The sequence below is a fragment of the Olea europaea genome, chromosome 2 (assembly GCF_002742605.1).
Source record: "Olea europaea var. sylvestris chromosome 2, O_europaea_v1, whole genome shotgun sequence".
NCBI classification, from domain to species: Eukaryota; Viridiplantae; Streptophyta; class Magnoliopsida; order Lamiales; family Oleaceae; genus Olea; species Olea europaea.
Genome location: NC_036238.1, coordinates 26,081,520 through 26,099,605, shown reverse-complemented (window position 1 = coordinate 26,099,605; position 18,086 = coordinate 26,081,520). Strand labels below are relative to the sequence as shown.

At 33.5% G+C, this 18,086-nt stretch overlaps 2 protein-coding genes across 4 annotated transcripts; one reads left to right on the top strand and one right to left on the bottom strand.

Annotated features, from left to right (window-relative positions):
- Nucleotides 1–5,012: 5,012 nt before the first annotated feature.
- On the top strand, nt 5,013–12,677 carry LOC111368386. Of its 3 annotated transcripts, XM_022989624.1 has the most exons (9): nt 5,015–5,199; nt 5,415–6,835; nt 8,047–8,165; nt 9,583–9,625; nt 9,707–10,215; nt 10,444–10,744; nt 11,494–11,659; nt 11,911–12,010; nt 12,332–12,627. In XM_022989624.1, exons 2-9 carry the CDS (start codon nt 5,765–5,767, stop codon nt 12,447–12,449), a joined length of 2,427 nt encoding a protein of 808 aa, XP_022845392.1. In that variant the 5' UTR covers nt 5,015–5,199; nt 5,415–5,764; the 3' UTR covers nt 12,450–12,627. The 3 variants fall into 3 exon arrangements, with proteins under 3 accessions (XP_022845381.1, XP_022845387.1, XP_022845392.1); XM_022989613.1 differs by having other exon boundaries at nt 5,013–5,199; nt 5,581–6,835; nt 9,583–10,215; XM_022989619.1 differs by having other exon boundaries at nt 5,014–5,199; nt 9,583–10,215; nt 12,332–12,677.
- Nucleotides 12,678–12,980: 303 nt separating this feature from the next.
- LOC111368417 (non-symbiotic hemoglobin 2-like) lies at nt 12,981–14,330 on the bottom strand. The gene is made up of 4 exons (XM_022989643.1): nt 14,151–14,330; nt 13,954–14,068; nt 13,405–13,521; nt 12,981–13,313 (listed from the first exon to the last, which is right to left on the bottom strand). The coding sequence occupies exons 1-4, from the start codon at nt 14,243–14,245 to the stop codon at nt 13,167–13,169; spliced, it is 474 nt and encodes a 157-aa protein (XP_022845411.1). The 5' UTR covers nt 14,246–14,330; the 3' UTR covers nt 12,981–13,166.
- Between the last annotated feature and the right edge of the window lie 3,756 nt (nt 14,331–18,086).

Sequence of the window (18,086 nt, the reverse complement as noted above, 5' to 3'; positions counted from 1 at the left end):
TATTATTATCTTCAACATTGCATTAATTAATACATCTTGGCTCTGATAATGAAATCTATGTAAAAGAGCTGTTGGAAAGGCTAAAAACTACTTATTTGCCTATTATATTAAAAAAAAATCAATTAGTCCAAAACTACGTAGAAATATTTCTTTCTCATTTCAAAACACGTAATCATAATATTATGATAGAAATCATCAATAAGCATGAGATGTTATAATTAATGAAAGTCGTAGATAAAAATTCAACAAAAAATAATAATAATGACATGAGTGCTATATTGAGCAAAAGTTGAGGACATTAAGTGTAATTAAAATGCCATACAACAACAAATAAAAACTGGTATGCTAATATAACCACCCAATATTACATATCTAGGTATACTGCATGGTTAGACCTTTTAATTGGTATTTCAAAACTACCCCTTCATACTAGTACATAATATCATAAATTGTTTTATAAGTTTTCAGGTTGTTCGGAATTTTAAAATAAATTTCTAAATCAGCACGTTTGGAAATTACTAATAAATTTGATTTTTTAGAGTGGTAATTTTATGTCTTGAAAAAAATTAATTTTTAGCTCAAGCATAAAATTTAGAAACCAAATGCAAATATTTATGTGTAAATTCGAAAAGAGTATTAATCACACTATATATAATGTTCATTAAGAGTTAAAATATTTTTTGAACCACCTAATTGATTGCATATGCCTTTGGTATATATAGTGGAGCGAATTAGATTGAACAAAATTTAACAAGAAACAAATGTGCAAAATATTTGTCGATTGTATTGGTTTAATTCTAATCGCTTCTGTGTTCAAACCATTTCCTCCATAGAGGCCAATTCAGTGGATTCAATTATGTCCAAACACTATGCATAACATCAAAGTCATCAATTTATCTACACTTGCCTTTCATTGATTCCCACAATTCATGTCTCCCACAAATACAAGAATGTTTGAACAAATATATAGTTTGAAGGATTAGACATGTTTCACTTTTGATAAGAAATTTGATATGGTATATTTCTTATCTAGGATTGGACATTTGCTAAGGTCTCAACATGGGCCCTCCAAAAAACATGCAAATATTTGTCATTTTCTTTAAAACCCTATCAAGAACATTGGATTCTGATATTATCAATACATATATCTCCAAAAACCCTAAAAAATTCCAGCAATTCCAAGCAGTGCTCAATGTGAGTTGTTTCCCAAAGAACCCACCAATTGCTACTAAGTATTCTTTGCGGTAGACCCACTTTACGTAATTCCAAGAGTAAAGTGTGGGATTCAAGAAACAGATATTTGGTCTCTTGGAAATGTAGTTTTGCTGCAAATTATATGAGAGAGATAATTGATGAAGGGAGACAAGAGGCATGCAGCTGAAGAAGGAAATCAGTGACAAATAACCTAATTTGACTCTTCACTGATTTCCAATCCCAACGCTTTTGTCCTAATTGTAATGGACATATACATATACTAACCAATATCTACTTTGGTACACTTGTTTCCCGATTTAATCACACCTAACTGTTCATATTTGTATCGATTTAGTTAGAAAATCAAAACTTCACTTTTGAAAGTTGAAAGTTTCAAACTTAAAAGGTGTTTGTGAGACATTTTTATGTAAAAATGCATTTTTGAATGGTAAATTGATGGAAAATGTGTTGTTGAAAAATAAGGAAAAGTTTTTGATTTACGTGTAATATTATTTTAATAAAGAACGTGTGGTTGAAAAGAAGAGAAAGAAAAATACATTTTGAAAAAAATGGCTACCAAAATATTCTAAAGATCGTAGAGAACCGAAAATATGGATGCACCGAAGAAAATGATACATGTTGTGGGTAGCATTAAAATAATAGTTTGGGCTTCATTTCAATGAGATTTTGAGAAAAATGTATTTTAAAACAATATTTTTTTTAGAATATGAGGTTAAAAAGTAAAGAATAGTTTTGAATTTACGTAAAAGAATGTTGATTAAAAACGAAGAAAGAGAAAAATACTTTAAATTAAAATGGAGTCGGAACAGGGCAAAGTAAGGTACTATTATATGCTAAAATTGCAGGTTGGCTTAAAACAATTAATGGGTGCAAGTATCAACGTCCGAAGAACGTGACACTCAATTTTCGCAAGAGTAAGACAATGACCTTATTTGTCTCCTGCCCAAATTCGCGTGCCGTTCCAATTTTAGGAAATTTGAGAGAGCAAATATTGCGATTTTGATTATCAACTACAACTCTATTTATCATTTGTTACATTTTCTCGCATGTTATTTAAAGATGTTAATTGCTAATTATATTTTTATTGGTTGGTCGAGAATTACATGTCCATTAAAAAAATTAAATTAAAAATCTACATTTGTTCGTTTGATTAGTTCCAACGTTATTTATTGTTGACTAAATTTTCTAGTGAAGAATTACGAGTGTAGGGTTTTAAATGATCATCGATCCTAGTAGGAATAAATATTTGAAGAACTTGTGTAACATTATTTTACTTTACGAACACTAAGAGTAAAAATATTAAGTTTTCTTCGTAGTATTTACTCCCTACCCACCAAATTACTCGGAAAAGGCAAATAAATCATGACTTTGAACCCTAAAAATGACAATGACTCTTTCTTGTGATGTTTACTATATATATATATATATATATGTATGTATGTATGTATGTATGCACACTTTATGCTAATTCTTTTTATTGTAATAATTATGGAGATTGCGAAAAAAAAGTATTTATTAAACAAGATTTAATTAATTGTCTATACTATATACAGGAAGAATGATAAATGGACATGGAGAAAAACAGGGGGGAAAAAACAAAGAAATGTCGAGCGTTTATATATATATATATATATATATATATGTATGTATGTATGTATGTATGTATGTATGTATGTATGCACACTTTATGCTAATTCTTTTTATTGTAATAATTATGGAGATTGCGAAAAAAAAGTATTTATTAAACAAGATTTAATTAATTGTCTATACTATATACAGGAAGAATGATAAATGGACATGGAGAAAAACAGGGGGGAAAAACAAAGAAATGTCGAGCGTTGGCTTTTTTTTTTAAAGTCTCCAATTATGTATTGATATGTGTTAGCATTGCTCCTATGAATTGATTGGTTCAGTTCAATTCCAATTGAATTTTATTTGTTTCTGGGTACTAGAACGGAGAACAAGAAATCATTTGTTTGGTTCTTCATTGTTTTGTTCTGGGTTCTAGCTATATAACTAAATTTTAGTTATATCGACTATTAATTATGAAAGTTAAAAATAAAAAAAATAGTAGTTGACACTTTACAATTTTATTATTATTATTATTATTTGAATAGCACTATTTTTGGTCACTCAATATCGTAGTCACTCTACGTGACATACATGTAACGGTTAGTGATTTGATATATGAGGTAAGAAAAAATTCTCACATTAATACATTAAATCACAAAATTGCCAGGTGAGATACCATGTAGGACGATTAGTGCAATGATTACTCATTTCATTTTATTATATCGGATGAAATACTTGATTTCAAAGTCTAAAATGTTACATAGAGTCACATGTATATCGTTTAAATATTGTCTACAATACATTGCTGATCATATGTAAAAGGATTCAAAGCTTAATAGGATATTGAATTCCACATGTGCTGTTATATACCATATTGAACCATTTGATTTAAAGAGTTAATCGACTAGATATGGTCAAATATATCACATTTAAATATAGTCTTCAACAATATTATATTTGGTCTCAAAATCATTATAAAAGAAGTTCAAATTTATTTTTAGTAGGTTATAAGGTCAATTTACGCATTTTTTGAATAGCTTTTCTTTATTTCTATCCAAAATATAAAAATAATTATCTTAAAACTACGTATCACCTATCAACATTTTAAAGAAAATTGCAGAGGGTCTCTAATTTTTTGGAAAAGATGGAAAATGGACCCCTAACATTTTTTTCTTCACATGACTATCCAAACCTTTAAAAAATAAACATCTGAATGACCTTTAAACAGTAATGTCCCAAACTGGCATGTGTAGTGAACGTCTAACTTTCGCAAGAGCAAAAGAGTATATGTACGATTATGATTAAAATAATTAAAGAATGAAAGAATGGGCAACAATAAAAGGAAGAAAACAATTGAAGAATTCATCTTCCCCCACGCCACAACATGTTGCAGCCACCAACCAACAACTAGTCACTGATAGTCTTTGTCGACTCCACATCCACAACTAGTCGATTGCTCAATTTACATATCTAACTTACTTATAATTCTTTTAATTTTCGATCACAAGGAAATTCAAAACACGTGATATGGTGATGAATGGTAGGGACGTTAAGTGATTCGGAGGCATTTTTCCAAGTTTTGCAAACCTATCTCCGAAATATGGGAATAGTTAGGAAAGAGATTCCCCATAATTTCTAGGGAAATGGCATGACAGAGAGGTGTTTTTGAGTATAGGAAGATGGTCAAAGTCGATACCAACGATGCAATTGAATTGGGGATGGTGTCATTTCATTAGGTGGCAGTGGTTGGCTATGGGTGCTGGAAAAGGTGAAATTTTTTTCCTCATTTATTTATTTTGTTTTGTTTTAAAAGGAAAAGAGGCGAAAAAACACATTTGCCTTTCTAGAAAGCAGGCAAATGCAATTCACACATGTTAAATTACACAAATTTTTTTTAGACGATTATCGTTCAAAGGTCATTGCGGTGCTTATTTTTCCGAAGCTTTGGAATAGTGGTGTCAAAAGTAAAGGTTAGGGGACCTGTTTGCACTTTTTCAAAGGTTAAGAACCTAGGTGCAATTCTATGATTTTTCAGAAAAATGAAAAAAAAGGATAGGAGGTGTTGAGCTCATCATCCATTGGCCCTACTTTTGTCAAGAATTCGCGATGGTCCAACAAAAATGTTGAAAACGAAAATAATATAAATTAATTAAAAACCCAAAATAGTCAATTATTAAAAGAAAACCAAATTATTACATTATTCATAAGAAAAAAACTGCCTCCTACTTTCTCTCCGGTATAAATGTCCATCTTCTCCTTTCATTTCTCTCTCTCCCCTCTGAAACGATTTTTGTTCTTCATATTTGCTCTCTCAAAAACCTATACATACACTATACCGGTGAAAATTGAAATATTTTTTTCTGATTTATTTTGTATTATTACACTGCAATCGAAGAGAACACAGCTTCAGAGGTACGTTTTCTTTGGTCCATAATCATCAATTCCAATATTTATTGATTATTTTGACCTCGGTTGTCTCCTTTGATCCTAATGGTAATACTCTATATTTATGCTTTCTGGATCTTCATTTCCTTCAATTCTCTGTTAGAATTTCATCCCTTTTTAGATTGCGATTGGTTTGTTATTCTGATGGAAAATGAAACTATTTGCCTGTTTAATCTGTTCAGGTGATATTGTATATTGGAGAAGAGATTTCAATCGGTTAAAATGCACCAAATTCGGAGACATTTTGTTTCCAAAATAGGGTCCCTAGGCCTAGGGTTAGGTTTGTTTTCCGAGTATAGGAAATGGATTTCAGTGTGACAATTTATGGGCTTTCGATATTTTATGCAGGCTGAAAGGGTTATGGGTCTATTGGGTGAAATTTGAATACTGGGGTATCGTTTAGTTGCAATTGAGCGTGGTGGAAGTGGTAGGTTAAGGGTCACACAGGGCTAATATTCAGCAACTGCAACAGAAACCCGAGAGCACAGCGGCTGATGCTCGCTCTGAATTTGAGAGGGGCTTGGAGGAGTTCATGCGTGGGCATTATGATGAATGCATGTCCTTCAGTTTGTGCAGTTCTCCGCGCACCACTACTACTACTGAAGATGAGGAGGATGAGGGCGAACAGCTTGTGCGGAGGAGGAGGAGGTCGAATCTCGAGAGTGATGATTTGGCAGAGTCTTCTGCTGCCAGGAGGCGCCAATCGAGGATCTTGAGTAGGTGGGCTGCTCGTCAGGCAGAGGAGATGATCACCACTATTGAAAGGAGGAACCGCGAATCAGAGTTGATGGCACTTGCAGGCTTGCACACAGTCTCCATGCTTGATTCTTCATTCTTGAGGGAGTCACAGTCCCCAACTTCGAGGCGCCAAGGGAATGTTGAGAGGCTGAGTACCCGGGCCTCCTCTATTTTACAGATGTGGAGGGAGTTGGAGGATGAGCATGCATTGAGTCGTGCCCAGGAAAGGGTAAGGGAGAGGTTGAGGCAGCGGAGGAGCATGGATTCAAATACAAATATGTCAGGAAGTAGAGAGAGTAATGATCAGGGAAGTCTGGAAGGTGCTAGTGAGAATGAGCATGACTTTGCAACTTGGTCCCATGGTCAGGTGGGCTCACAGAATGAGAATAGGGATCCTGACAATTCTAGTCGGGAACAATCACCTGATCTAGGGGATGTTGAGAGGGAGAGGGTGAGGCATATTGTTCGGGGATGGATGGAGAGTGGCATTAGTGACACTTCATCTAATGTTATGCAGGGGAATGGAAGTCCTGGAGCTGAATGGTTGGGGGAAACTGAGCGTGAAAGAGTAAGGGTTGCAAGAGAGTGGATGCAAATGACAAGTCAACAAAGAGGATCTCGTAGTGGACGCAGGGAAGAACATAATAGTAGACTTGCTGCTCAAGTTGACCATGTCCATGAAGGGTCTGTTGTTGCCCACGCAGAAGGTCAGCCAGAGCATATTCGCACAGACATGTTGAGGTTGCGCGGAAGACAAGCCTTGCTTGATTTACTTGTCAGGATAGAGAGGGAAAGGCAGGGGGAACTTCAGGGCCTGTTGGAACATCGTGCTGTTACTGACTTTGCTCATCGCAATCGCATTCAGGTGATAACATACTATTTTGGTTTCACTTTATTTTGTTTGATATGATTTTAGTTTTACTGTAACATTCTAATTTTTAAAGTAGTGCTGATCATGTGCAAGCTTTGTCTTTGATCATAGCTGTACAGTATTCAAATATAATCTTTAACTTTTGTTGTTGCGAGTATGTTCAAAGTTTAGTTCTGTTTGTCAAATTCAGCAGTTCAGTTATATATTTTATACAAATCAGCATTGTGTGGGAAAATGATTTCTGAATTGCGACCATTGACCTAAACTACTACGAGTTGCTCAGCATATTAGGGTGCGGAGGCACTAATGAATTTTTTGGTGGGTTGTCTCATTTACAAGTGGTATGGGTTTCAGTTCAACCTTCTTGTTCTTGTTGTCATTTTTGGTTTCTTTTTAGATAAATCTCAGCTGTGGTTTGAATATCTTACTCAAGACTTCAGTACATGGATTTTATTTCAAGTTTATATGTTGAACTGTTGAAGTACCTGTCAGACAAGGTTGGATGCACCCATAGGCTCTTTTTATCTGTTTTCCAATGATTCCTCTTTATTCATCAATAGTGCATTGAGTCACTTTTTGTGATGGGATATTATTATATTCTCATTGATTGGTTGCTTATCATGAAATCTTGGAACAATATATATATATACATAGATATATGTATACATATATCTATGTATACATATGTATACATATATGTATCCACATATATATACATATATGTATATGTATACATATAGATATGTATATGTATACATATATATATGTATATGTATATGTATATGTATATGTAACGAATGTTTCTTCCTGATCTTCCTTTGGTGGAAATGCTTCTAAAATTGATTAGTATCTCGCTCTGCAATAAGAACTTTACGCTTGTTCAATATCAAATATCAAACTGTAAGTTCCTGTTTTAGATCTGTAAATCACTGACATTTATTAGCTCCTTGCTTTAAGTTAATTTATGCCTAGTCTTAATGCTAAAAGTCAATATTTGAAGAGTAACTGCGAGTTGATGTTTATTTCAAGTAGTGTTTTATTAGCAATAACATGAGTCAACAAGTTGCTCCATCCTTTTTTATCTTGTGCATCAGAGATCCATTTATATGGATTCATCATTTATTTCGGAAAATGTTTCTCTGAGCTTCTGGAGTAATTCACTTGAATTTGTAATTATAACCTCCTATTCTTGTTTCAATTTTCAGTCATTACTTAGAGGCAGATTCTTAAGAAATGAAATGCCCGATGACGAAGAGCGACCACCTTCAAGGGCAGCTAGTGAGTTAAATCAGTTAAGGCAGCGACACACTGTCTCTGGTCTGAGGTATGGGCACTTATGCAAGCCATACGCTGGAACCTTCTTACTTCTTTAAATTTTTGTTCTTCCTTTCTTTTACTTTCTTTTGCCCATTCTGGGTTTTGTGTACGTTTTCCATTCTTATACTTGGCACTAGTGAATGGAATGAGAACATTATATTCTAGATTTTTGAGTGAAACACTTTTCCAGTAACTTAGCGTTAAGAGGTATCAAATGATGTTATATCAACTCATTTCCAAAAATAATGATGGAAGTTGTAGTGACACGTAGGATGGGGAAGTCAAGAAATGAACATGATGTCTAATGTTTAATTCGTTAAGCTAGAAATGTATCCAGCCATTGATGCGAACACGTTCTTGGTTATGTGATATTGGTGGACAACAGTAGCTTGCTCTAATTTTCAAGCTTATCTAAGATTTTAATGCAGTACAGGTTTGATCATTTTAACAAAGATGAAATAAATAATTGATGCGTTTGTAGGATCGATGGAGAGAGTATAAAAATAAGAACTATGATGCTCACACTCTTCAGTTTGCATGACGTAATTGTATTGACACAAACATGACATAGGTATATGAGTATGGATACCCTGTTTGATTCTTCAATTTAGAAATGTACAAGACAGAAACATGGAAGGGAGATTGCTGTGGGAGGAAGTAGAAGTTGCTGGGAGATAAGCAATAAAATTGATCATGAGGCATAAAACCAAGATTTTTAAGGCATGAAACCAAGCCCATTTAATGCCACACTCACAAATACATATAAAATTATTAGTATAGTATTCTAAAAAAAAATTATGTTTGTGTTTGAAAGACATATGCATTTGCCCATGTCCAAATTTTGGATCATTTTAGACATCCTTGTATCTTAAGTTTTAGAAGAAAAACGATTCGATTTTAGATGTATACCCATACCGGATACCCGTACCCAATTCCGAGCAACATAGAATAAGAGTGGAGGACAGGGAAAGAGAAAGGGAGGAAGAAAATATAGAAGGCCTAATAATAATAAGTTAATTCCTTTTTGTGTTTGACTGGCATGAATCAAGGCTGCATGAGCGCTCAAATATCTTTGTCACAAATATGTTTAGGTTTTTATGTACAACACATGTTGATTGATCTTGATAAAAGTCCACTGATGGGACTTTTTTTTTTTTCCCTTTTTTAAAAATTCCTGGTATCATAGTTATTTCTGCTTTTCGGAGGGGTATCCTCTTTGATATTCTGTATGCATATTACATGTAACCTTTTCTTCTGCTTGAGAGCTTGTCCTTATTGTGCACCTTATGATTTATTTAAGTAAGGAAAGTCCATGATACTTACTTAACACTGTAATCTGATATGTCTGGTCATTTTCCTTTATAATATGTTGGAGGAAATTTTTGCAATTTTTATTTGATTGCATGCTTATAAATTTCATTCAGGGAAGGGTTCCGCTCCAGATTGGAAAACATTGTTCGTGGCCAAGTAAGCAGTCAAATTGAAACTTCATCTAACAATAACAACAGTGATTCTAGAAATGATCAGACTGATACAAATTCTTCACAGGAAGTTCAACACGAGAATAATGACCAATCTCAATCTAGAAATCAGGAAAGTGAAGTTAACCCATTGCCAGATCGTATGTCAAATTTGGATAGCAGCACAGCTGTTCAAAGTACAGTTCAACAAGCTATTGCAGATCAAGGAAGCAATTGGCAGGAACAGATTACTGAAGATGAGAGAGAAAACATGCTAGAACCAACCTATAATGAGTCCAATGGATGGAGAGATGGCACTTTGCAAGACACGGATAGGAACTGGCAGGAAAATTCCGTACCTCATTGGAACTTGGAAGCATCAGTAAATGAAGGCGGAGGTCAAAGTCAGCTGGAAGAAGTCCATGAGGTTTGGCGTGATGATGGTTCTCGCTCTCTAGAAGCTATAGATAATTGGTCGGAAGGACCTTCAGATGTTCCAAGAAGGCGGGACTCTCTACCACACAGAAGGGGCACCAGGTTCCACCCTCCTGATGATGATAACGTGTACAGCATGGAACTCAGGGAGCTTCTCAGCAGGTTATTGCTCACACCGTTATGTGCTCAAGCTTTATATTTTTTGGGCTTATATTCAACTTAGCCCATGTTTGGCTAATATTTATAAATAATTAATAATCGGTCAAATCACTTTTTATTCACACATTTCATGGGACTTACAAGTACTATCCACTTGCCTACCACTCATTGCTATCTATTTATAATTTAAACTGTTTATAAGCACTAACTTGCTTTTACTTTTCATTGTAGGAGGAGTGTCTCTAATCTTCTTCGTAGTGGTTTCCGTGAGAGCCTAGATCAGTTGATTCAATCATATGTAGAAAGGCAAGGCAGGTCTCCTATTGACTGGGATCTGCACAGGAACTTGCCTCTTCCAGTATCCCCGGAGAGGGATCAGGACCAACAAAATGATGAGCAGAATGAGGATCAGCATGATGCTATAGGTCGACCTTCATTGCTATTACCATCCCCTCCAGTACCACCATCTCAACCACTTTGGCATCAGGATTTGCACCACTCTAGTTGGTCTCGTCACCATCGATCTGAACTCGTGAGTTGATTTTTTCTTGTCATCTCTGTTTTCAAGGATGTGAATTGTGAAGCGCATATAATTTGTTATGTTGATTTGACAATGATTTGTTATGTCCTTTCCTCAAGAAATCAGGATATTGTTATTTGACAGTTGTTTGATTAAGGCTTTGGATGTCATGGTTGATTATGTGAGAGTGGCCAAACAGTTGAGGCCTGATTAGGTTATGGTCCTTGAAAACTTTGTTTCGATGATATAGGAATTATACAATGCCCAAATGTTAAGGAATACCTATTCATTTGCGTACTCTATGAAGAGAAGATTAAAATTGGATTGATGAATTTAGGAAATGACATTTGTCATTCATCATCTCGTGTGAAAATTGGCGACAAATTGTCCAGAAGCTACTCATTTTGGTTCTTGTACTTAATATCTATGTTTATCGCTAAAATCTCATGTTGCTTAAGCATAGTGGGTCAAAAATCTGCTTGAGTATTTAGTGAGGTTGATTAGTGTGACTGTCCTTTTAAAATTGTGCTAAGCTGTGATTCTTCCAGCTTTGGAATCATTTCATTGTTCAATACTAAGACTTAATCTGACTAGTTTTAGTCTTCAATATAAGCAAAACTGAGGTTCAGTTTGGAGTCTGAATGGATCGTTCCAAATTCTCTGAAGCCATTTACCATCCCATTATTTGCAGAACTGTTGATGAGACTACGATTATGCAATTTCATGTTTGAACTGAATCCTTGCTTCCTAATTATGGGCAGGAGTGGGAGATGATTAATGATCTGAGAGCAGACGTTGCAAAACTTCAGCAAGGTATGAACCATATGCAAAGGATGTTAGAATCTTGCATGGACATGCAACTGGAGTTGCAACGGTCAGTCCGGCAGGAAGTCTCAGCCGCTCTTAATCGATCAACGGGTGGACAAGGTTTGTTTGTAATCTTGATGCTATGAACCTTGAGTTTCTACCTATTCAAGCCTCGTAAAAGTGTTTTTGCCTTATCATGAGCTTATGTAGCCATTTCTGGTGTTTCTCACCTTTCAACGGCTCTCTCTATTAATTGCCCTAGTTTAGCAAAATGTTGCTTCTGTCCTCCGATTAAATTGAATTTTCTGTTAGAGAGCTGTCTTATATTGTTTGCTGTAAAAGGTTTTATTAATGCATGTGCATACATTCAGGGATAGCAGAGACTTCAGAGGATGGGTCTAAATGGGGTCAGGTTAGAAAGGGTACCTGCTGTGTTTGCTGTGATAACCACATTGATTCTTTATTGTACAGGTATGGTAACCTATTGTATTATGCTAAATTATACGCGCTACTATTCTGCACACAACTCCAATGCACGCCCATTAAGACAAATATACTAGTTTGAAGTCATTTAAAGTCTTTTTGAAGCCAAATATTGACACCATATCGTCCACGGTACCGTTCTTGGCTTAATGGGAGTCCATAGGTGGTGAAAAAGGCTTTATATGAACTTTCTATGTCAAATCGGCACCATATGGAGAGTTACACACTGTTTTATGTCACAACATTGTTTTTGAGTTCGGGTAAATTTATTTTTTGTGGCCACCTTACATATGTTTCTCTGATCTGCAGATGTGGGCATATGTGCACTTGTTCTAAATGTGCAAACGAGTTGGTTCGCAGAGGAGGAAAGTGTCCATTGTGTCGTGCACCCATTGTTGAGGTGATTAGAGCTTACTCCATACTGTAAAAAGACACCATAGAGAATAAAATTTGCGAACCATTGATAAGATACGTTGGAGCTGTGATCGATTTTACTCGTCTGAAGCTCAATCTTATCTGTAGAGTGTTTAGTCAGCCACTGTTATTCGGATAACATTTGGAAAGCTTTGCAGTGTATTAATGGAACCAAAAATAGCGTTTAACTATGTCCTCATTCATTCGTAAATAATATTTCAATTCTTTCCTGGCGAAAAAATAGCAAGATTTGTCTGTGTCACGATGAGAATTGTTAGATTCTCCTTGAAGAAATATAATTTTCATGCATGACCACAGCTTGTAATCTACAAAAAATATTTTTTGCCGAACATGCATTTGAGATAAAAAATAGTCTTCTTATCCTCAAAAAAAATTCTTTAGCACTCATTTCTTTGTTGTCATTAAATCGGATTCGATTCTTTGGTGAAAAATTGAGGGTAATTGCAATCAACACTTGGGTAGGTTAAATTTGTGCCGTCTCTAGAAATAAAGGGATTTCTTTTGTGGTGTGATTCCTCAACAATACATGCAATTTGGATTCTCAAATTTCAGACCTTTGTTTTAGGTACAATGCAGTAAGAAAAAAGCAGAGATATATTTTGGATGCACAAAGAAACATGAGATGTTCAGACGTAATTTTATTTCGTAGACCTCGCACAGTCTCTCTCTCTACTTATAATTGAACCAAATTAAGAAGGTTTTAATTAAGTTAAGCAGCAGGTGCCTCTGCCTTCATTTCATCTTGAATGGCTATTGCCAACAGATCATAGGCTTGAGCCCATGCACCATTCATTTCTTCACTCCATTTATCTCCCATTGCCTCTTTAACTGTTCTCAGCAAAGCCTCTTTCACAACCTATTTTAAGTTTTATAAAACACAAAAATGAATTAATTGACAATACTGAGCAAAGATTATATTTATTTTGAAAAGAAAAATTTATACGTACCTCGAAGTGAGGATTGATGACTCCTTTCTGAAGATGGATGGCTCCCAGCCATTTGAGAGTAGTATCGGCCACCACCACTTTTTCCCTCTCGCGAAGCTGAATAGCTGATTCACATGTCTTCATTTATTCATTCAAAAAGATCAATAAGTTGGTATTTAAGTTCTGGGAAATTCATCTTAAAATCAGCAGATGGTAAGTTCATTCCATAAATGATCTTTATATTGATTCTCAAGTTTGTTGGTAGCGGAATGTATTTCAATTAATCAAAGTTAAAATTATCTTTTAAGCCCGATAAAACTTTACAATATGGTAATAACATACTTTTTAAAGTTTGACAAAAGCTATTGTCCAGCAAAGACTTGAATTACTTTGGTATTATTATTTGTACGCCTATATATCTTTTCAGAAAAGATTGGACTGATCGTGACTTTTTTCACTCAATGACCCACAACTTCCATGGATCGAGTGAGGGAGCTCATCTATAATTCTCACATGGAGACCAAAATTCAATAAATAAATTAATAATTAAACAGAAATTAAATTAATTACCATCTTGAAAACCTTAACAGCATGAGCCTTGAATTTGGGATTGTTCTGCGGAATTTCATCTGTGTTTTGCAGAAATGAGAACATGTTCTTTGCTGCTGGGGCAATCTCCAGAATCCTGCGTTCATTCCATTATAAATAACAAATATTAATATTAATAGGGCCTTTTCTTTGTCATCTCTTTCTCTGTATATACTTACAATGTGAAGAAACGAAGGCTGAGCTCAGGAACATTTTGCTTCATCACCTCCCATGACTCCTTCACCAAACTTTCTTGTTTCTCACTGAAACCCATCTCTCTCTCTCTCTCTCTGTGAGAAGATGGGATTTTTCTCACCCAGCCAGCCTCTATATAGTGGCTAGCACAGAAATAAAGGGATAAATTAAGATTATCTCTTGGATTCATATCTATGAGATGTCCATCTGTATTTTGTTATTTTTTGAATGTATTTTTATTTATTGGACAACTTGATAATTGAGAGTTAATTGTTTCAATGGCAAATAAACTTAGATCCACGATTTCGATTGTTCATTGAAGTTTAAAATATCGAATTTTGATAATTGAACTTAGGTCCATGTCTTCAATTACTCATTAAAGTTTAAATTGTCGAGTTTTTGCCACTAAATTTTGAAAAATGTTTTATGTTACTCTCACTAGTATAGCTTTTATCTCAAACCTCTAATGGAATTAGTGACGTGACAGACGGAATGTACATGTAGCTTCCCATCACATCGTTAAACTTTGAGATGGTCGAATTTGGCCATTGAACTTTAAAATTTGTCTTTTATTGCTCACAGAACTTTGAAGCGATCGAAATTTGGGCATTGAACTTTTAAAAACGTCGAACTTTGGCCACTAAATTTTGAAAAAAATGTCTTATATTGTTTACTATAAATTTAGATTTAATCAAACATCTATAAAATAAAACATTTTACATGTAAACTCAAAATTTTTCCTAACTTTTTAACCTCACATTCTCCAATAATCACTATTTAAAAAACTCGATCATCTCAAATTTTAGTGGCCAAAATTCAACCATCTCAAAGTTTAGAGTATGGCCGAGTTTTTGCTACAAAACTTTGAAAAACGTCTTCTATGACTCACCATAAATTTGGATTTAATTAAAATTCATTGTTAAATTTTGGATTTAATTTTATTTAACAACAAACAAATTCATTGTGTGTTTCATTGTAAAATTCAAATATTATGATGAAAATAACTTCAAATTCTAAAAAAATAAAATAAATTTAAATTTTGCTACTGTGTAGTTGAGTAATCATTCCTAATGATATAAACAATGCTTGCAAAGTTGTACGAGGGAAGTGACTACTAATTGCAATGAAACACACAATATTTTTATCGTAAAAAAAAATTAAATTTGAATTTTTTTTTAATAACAAATTTTAGCCCCTTTTTGATTGCCATTATTTTTTGTAAACATAAAGAGTTCTAAAAATAGCCTCTTTGATTTTTATTTTTTTTATTTAAGAGATTATGTGGTTTTGGAAAAAAGTTGAATTTACATGTAAAGTATTTTATTGTATAGATGTGTGATTAAATTCAAAAATTTATAGTGAGCAATAGAAAATATTGTTCAAAGTTTAGTTGCCAAAATTTGATAATCTCAAAGTTCAGTAAGCAATAGAAGACATTTTTCTAAGTTTAGTGGTCAAATTTCGACCATCTCAAAGTTTAACGGTGTGACGGGATGCCACATGTGTATTCCGTCAACCATGTCACTAATTTCATTAGAGGCTTGATACGGAAATTATGCTAATTAGTAATGTACACCATTTTCCAAAGTTTATGACCAAAACTCGACATTTAAAATTTTAGTGAGCAATCAAAGATATGAACCTAAGTTCAGTGACCATTGGAACAATTAACTCTGACAATAACTCATTTGGAGCACCAATAAAAGTTAAGATTTTGTTTGGTGAGGAAGTAAATCAGATTTTTATTAGATTTTGATAAAAATTGATGAAATTTGTAGTTGAAAAATTATGGATCCAATAAAATATGTCATTACAATTAATTGTTGACGTTCACTTAAATTAAGATTTTGATTTTAATCCCTACTAAAGGACTAAAAACATTATTCTAAGATGCTATACCAATGCTCAAATGTACAAAAAGACACACTTTATATAGGAGATTGACGGTTGTGACATTCTAAACACCGATTTTAGGCCTATTCAAAGAGGACAACAAAGATAACTATAAGGAGCCTTTGAAACTCATGATAAGGCGTCACTAAAATGAAGCACGAAAGATGAGGTTTAGATATCGTTTTTCTTTACAATCATTTTAGTCTCTTAGATTGTTTGGTTTTTCTAAATTGTGCTTTCAACGGCAAAGGTCAGATTGTGTGTCGCCCTCTTAAATTTGCATTGCCCTTTTATTTTTAGTATTGGCAAGTATAAAATTTTAAGAGAAATAATGCTATCTAGCACTACTGGTCTTAGAACAACATTAATCTAACTGACGTTAAGTGATAAACTCAATGAAATATAGAATTAAGTAATTTATTTAATTATGAATAATGTTATTCATAGTAAGCGACTACAGTAGTCTTCCTACGTGACATGATTTTAGTAATTAAAGAAAACAATTAAATGGATTTCCATATTAATAATGAAATATTCACAAGTAGAATGCCATGTAGGATGATTTAGTCGCGACTATGAATAGCATCATTATTTAATTATGCCTTTCATTTAATGTCATATAAGTTCTCACCTACATTGTTGTTAAAACTTTAACACCAACGATGCTAAATAATATTACTCTTTTAAGAGACATGTTTGCAATGAAAGAGTGCAAAGAAGAAGGTCGTGAGGATGGGACACATGGATATTCTAGAGCAAGGCGGATGCTGACTTTTTTGACTCAGGGGGCACAATAAGACCTTGTATAGATCGAATACTTTGTTCTTGATTTTTGAATAATTCATACTTGACTCGAGAAGATGTAGAATTAAGTTTAAAAACACATTCCTTCATTAATATTTTGTTCATCATGTTCATTCATGTAATTTTGAACACTCCTTTTATTAATATTTTGCTTATCATAACAAAATGCGTATTTTCGTTTAAAGAATTTATAGTGTATTTGATACAAACAATCAATTCAAGTAATAAAAAGAAAAAATATATAAATATGATAAAAAAAAATATTTAAAAAAAAAAAAAAAAAAAAAAAAAAAAAAAAAAAAATATATATATATATATATATATATATATATTTCAATCAAATAGACACAATTTGTTAAATATAAGTCAAATTGGGTATAATAATTTAAAACTCATTCTATATACAAAATTTGATCGGAGAAAATGCAAATTTAGGTTCAAAATTTGATTAGGAAACGAAGAAAATGTTATAATTTGTAGAGAAACTATAGACAAATTTTAAAAAATTATAAGAGTTAAGATTTTGATAAAATACGTGAGTGAGAGAGCCACGAGAGTATAAAAAAATTGGAAAGTTCAAATCTATTGTAATTTTGTGCATGTTTGATGAAGATTAAAATTAAAATTCTAGTAAATTTTGAAAAAAATTGAAACGTTATGAATTCTATAAAATATGTTATTAAAATTAATCGTTAATTTTGATTTATATTAAAATTTAGATTTTAATTCATATCAATAAGAGTTTTATTAAAAAAAGAAAAAAAAAAAAACACTCAAAAGTCGGGGAGTCACGTGACCCCCAAAACTCTCCTTGTGTCCACCCCTGTTCTAGAGTGTCAAGATGAATTCCACCGTGTATATAATATATCATTGAAAAGCCTATCGAATCAAAATGGCTACACAGGATATTTAAGCATTTATCTCCAAATGATTAGGTGTCCTATTTAAGCTTTGTGTACACTCCCTTGTGTGTACAAGCCAAACGCTTGCACGAGTAAGGGTTTTTCAATACAATGCTCTCTGATTTTGTTCTTCTCTTTCTCTTATGGGGGCTGTTTAACATACTCTCTGTCAATATTTATACTGTTGATTGAGCCGTATTTGGTTTCTATCAATAATGTAACTAAATTAGATTCAGTGACATTTACATTATCCGTGGTAAGAGTGAGAGCTATGATATTGATATTGAGTCATCTTTGATATGCACATTTCACTACACCACA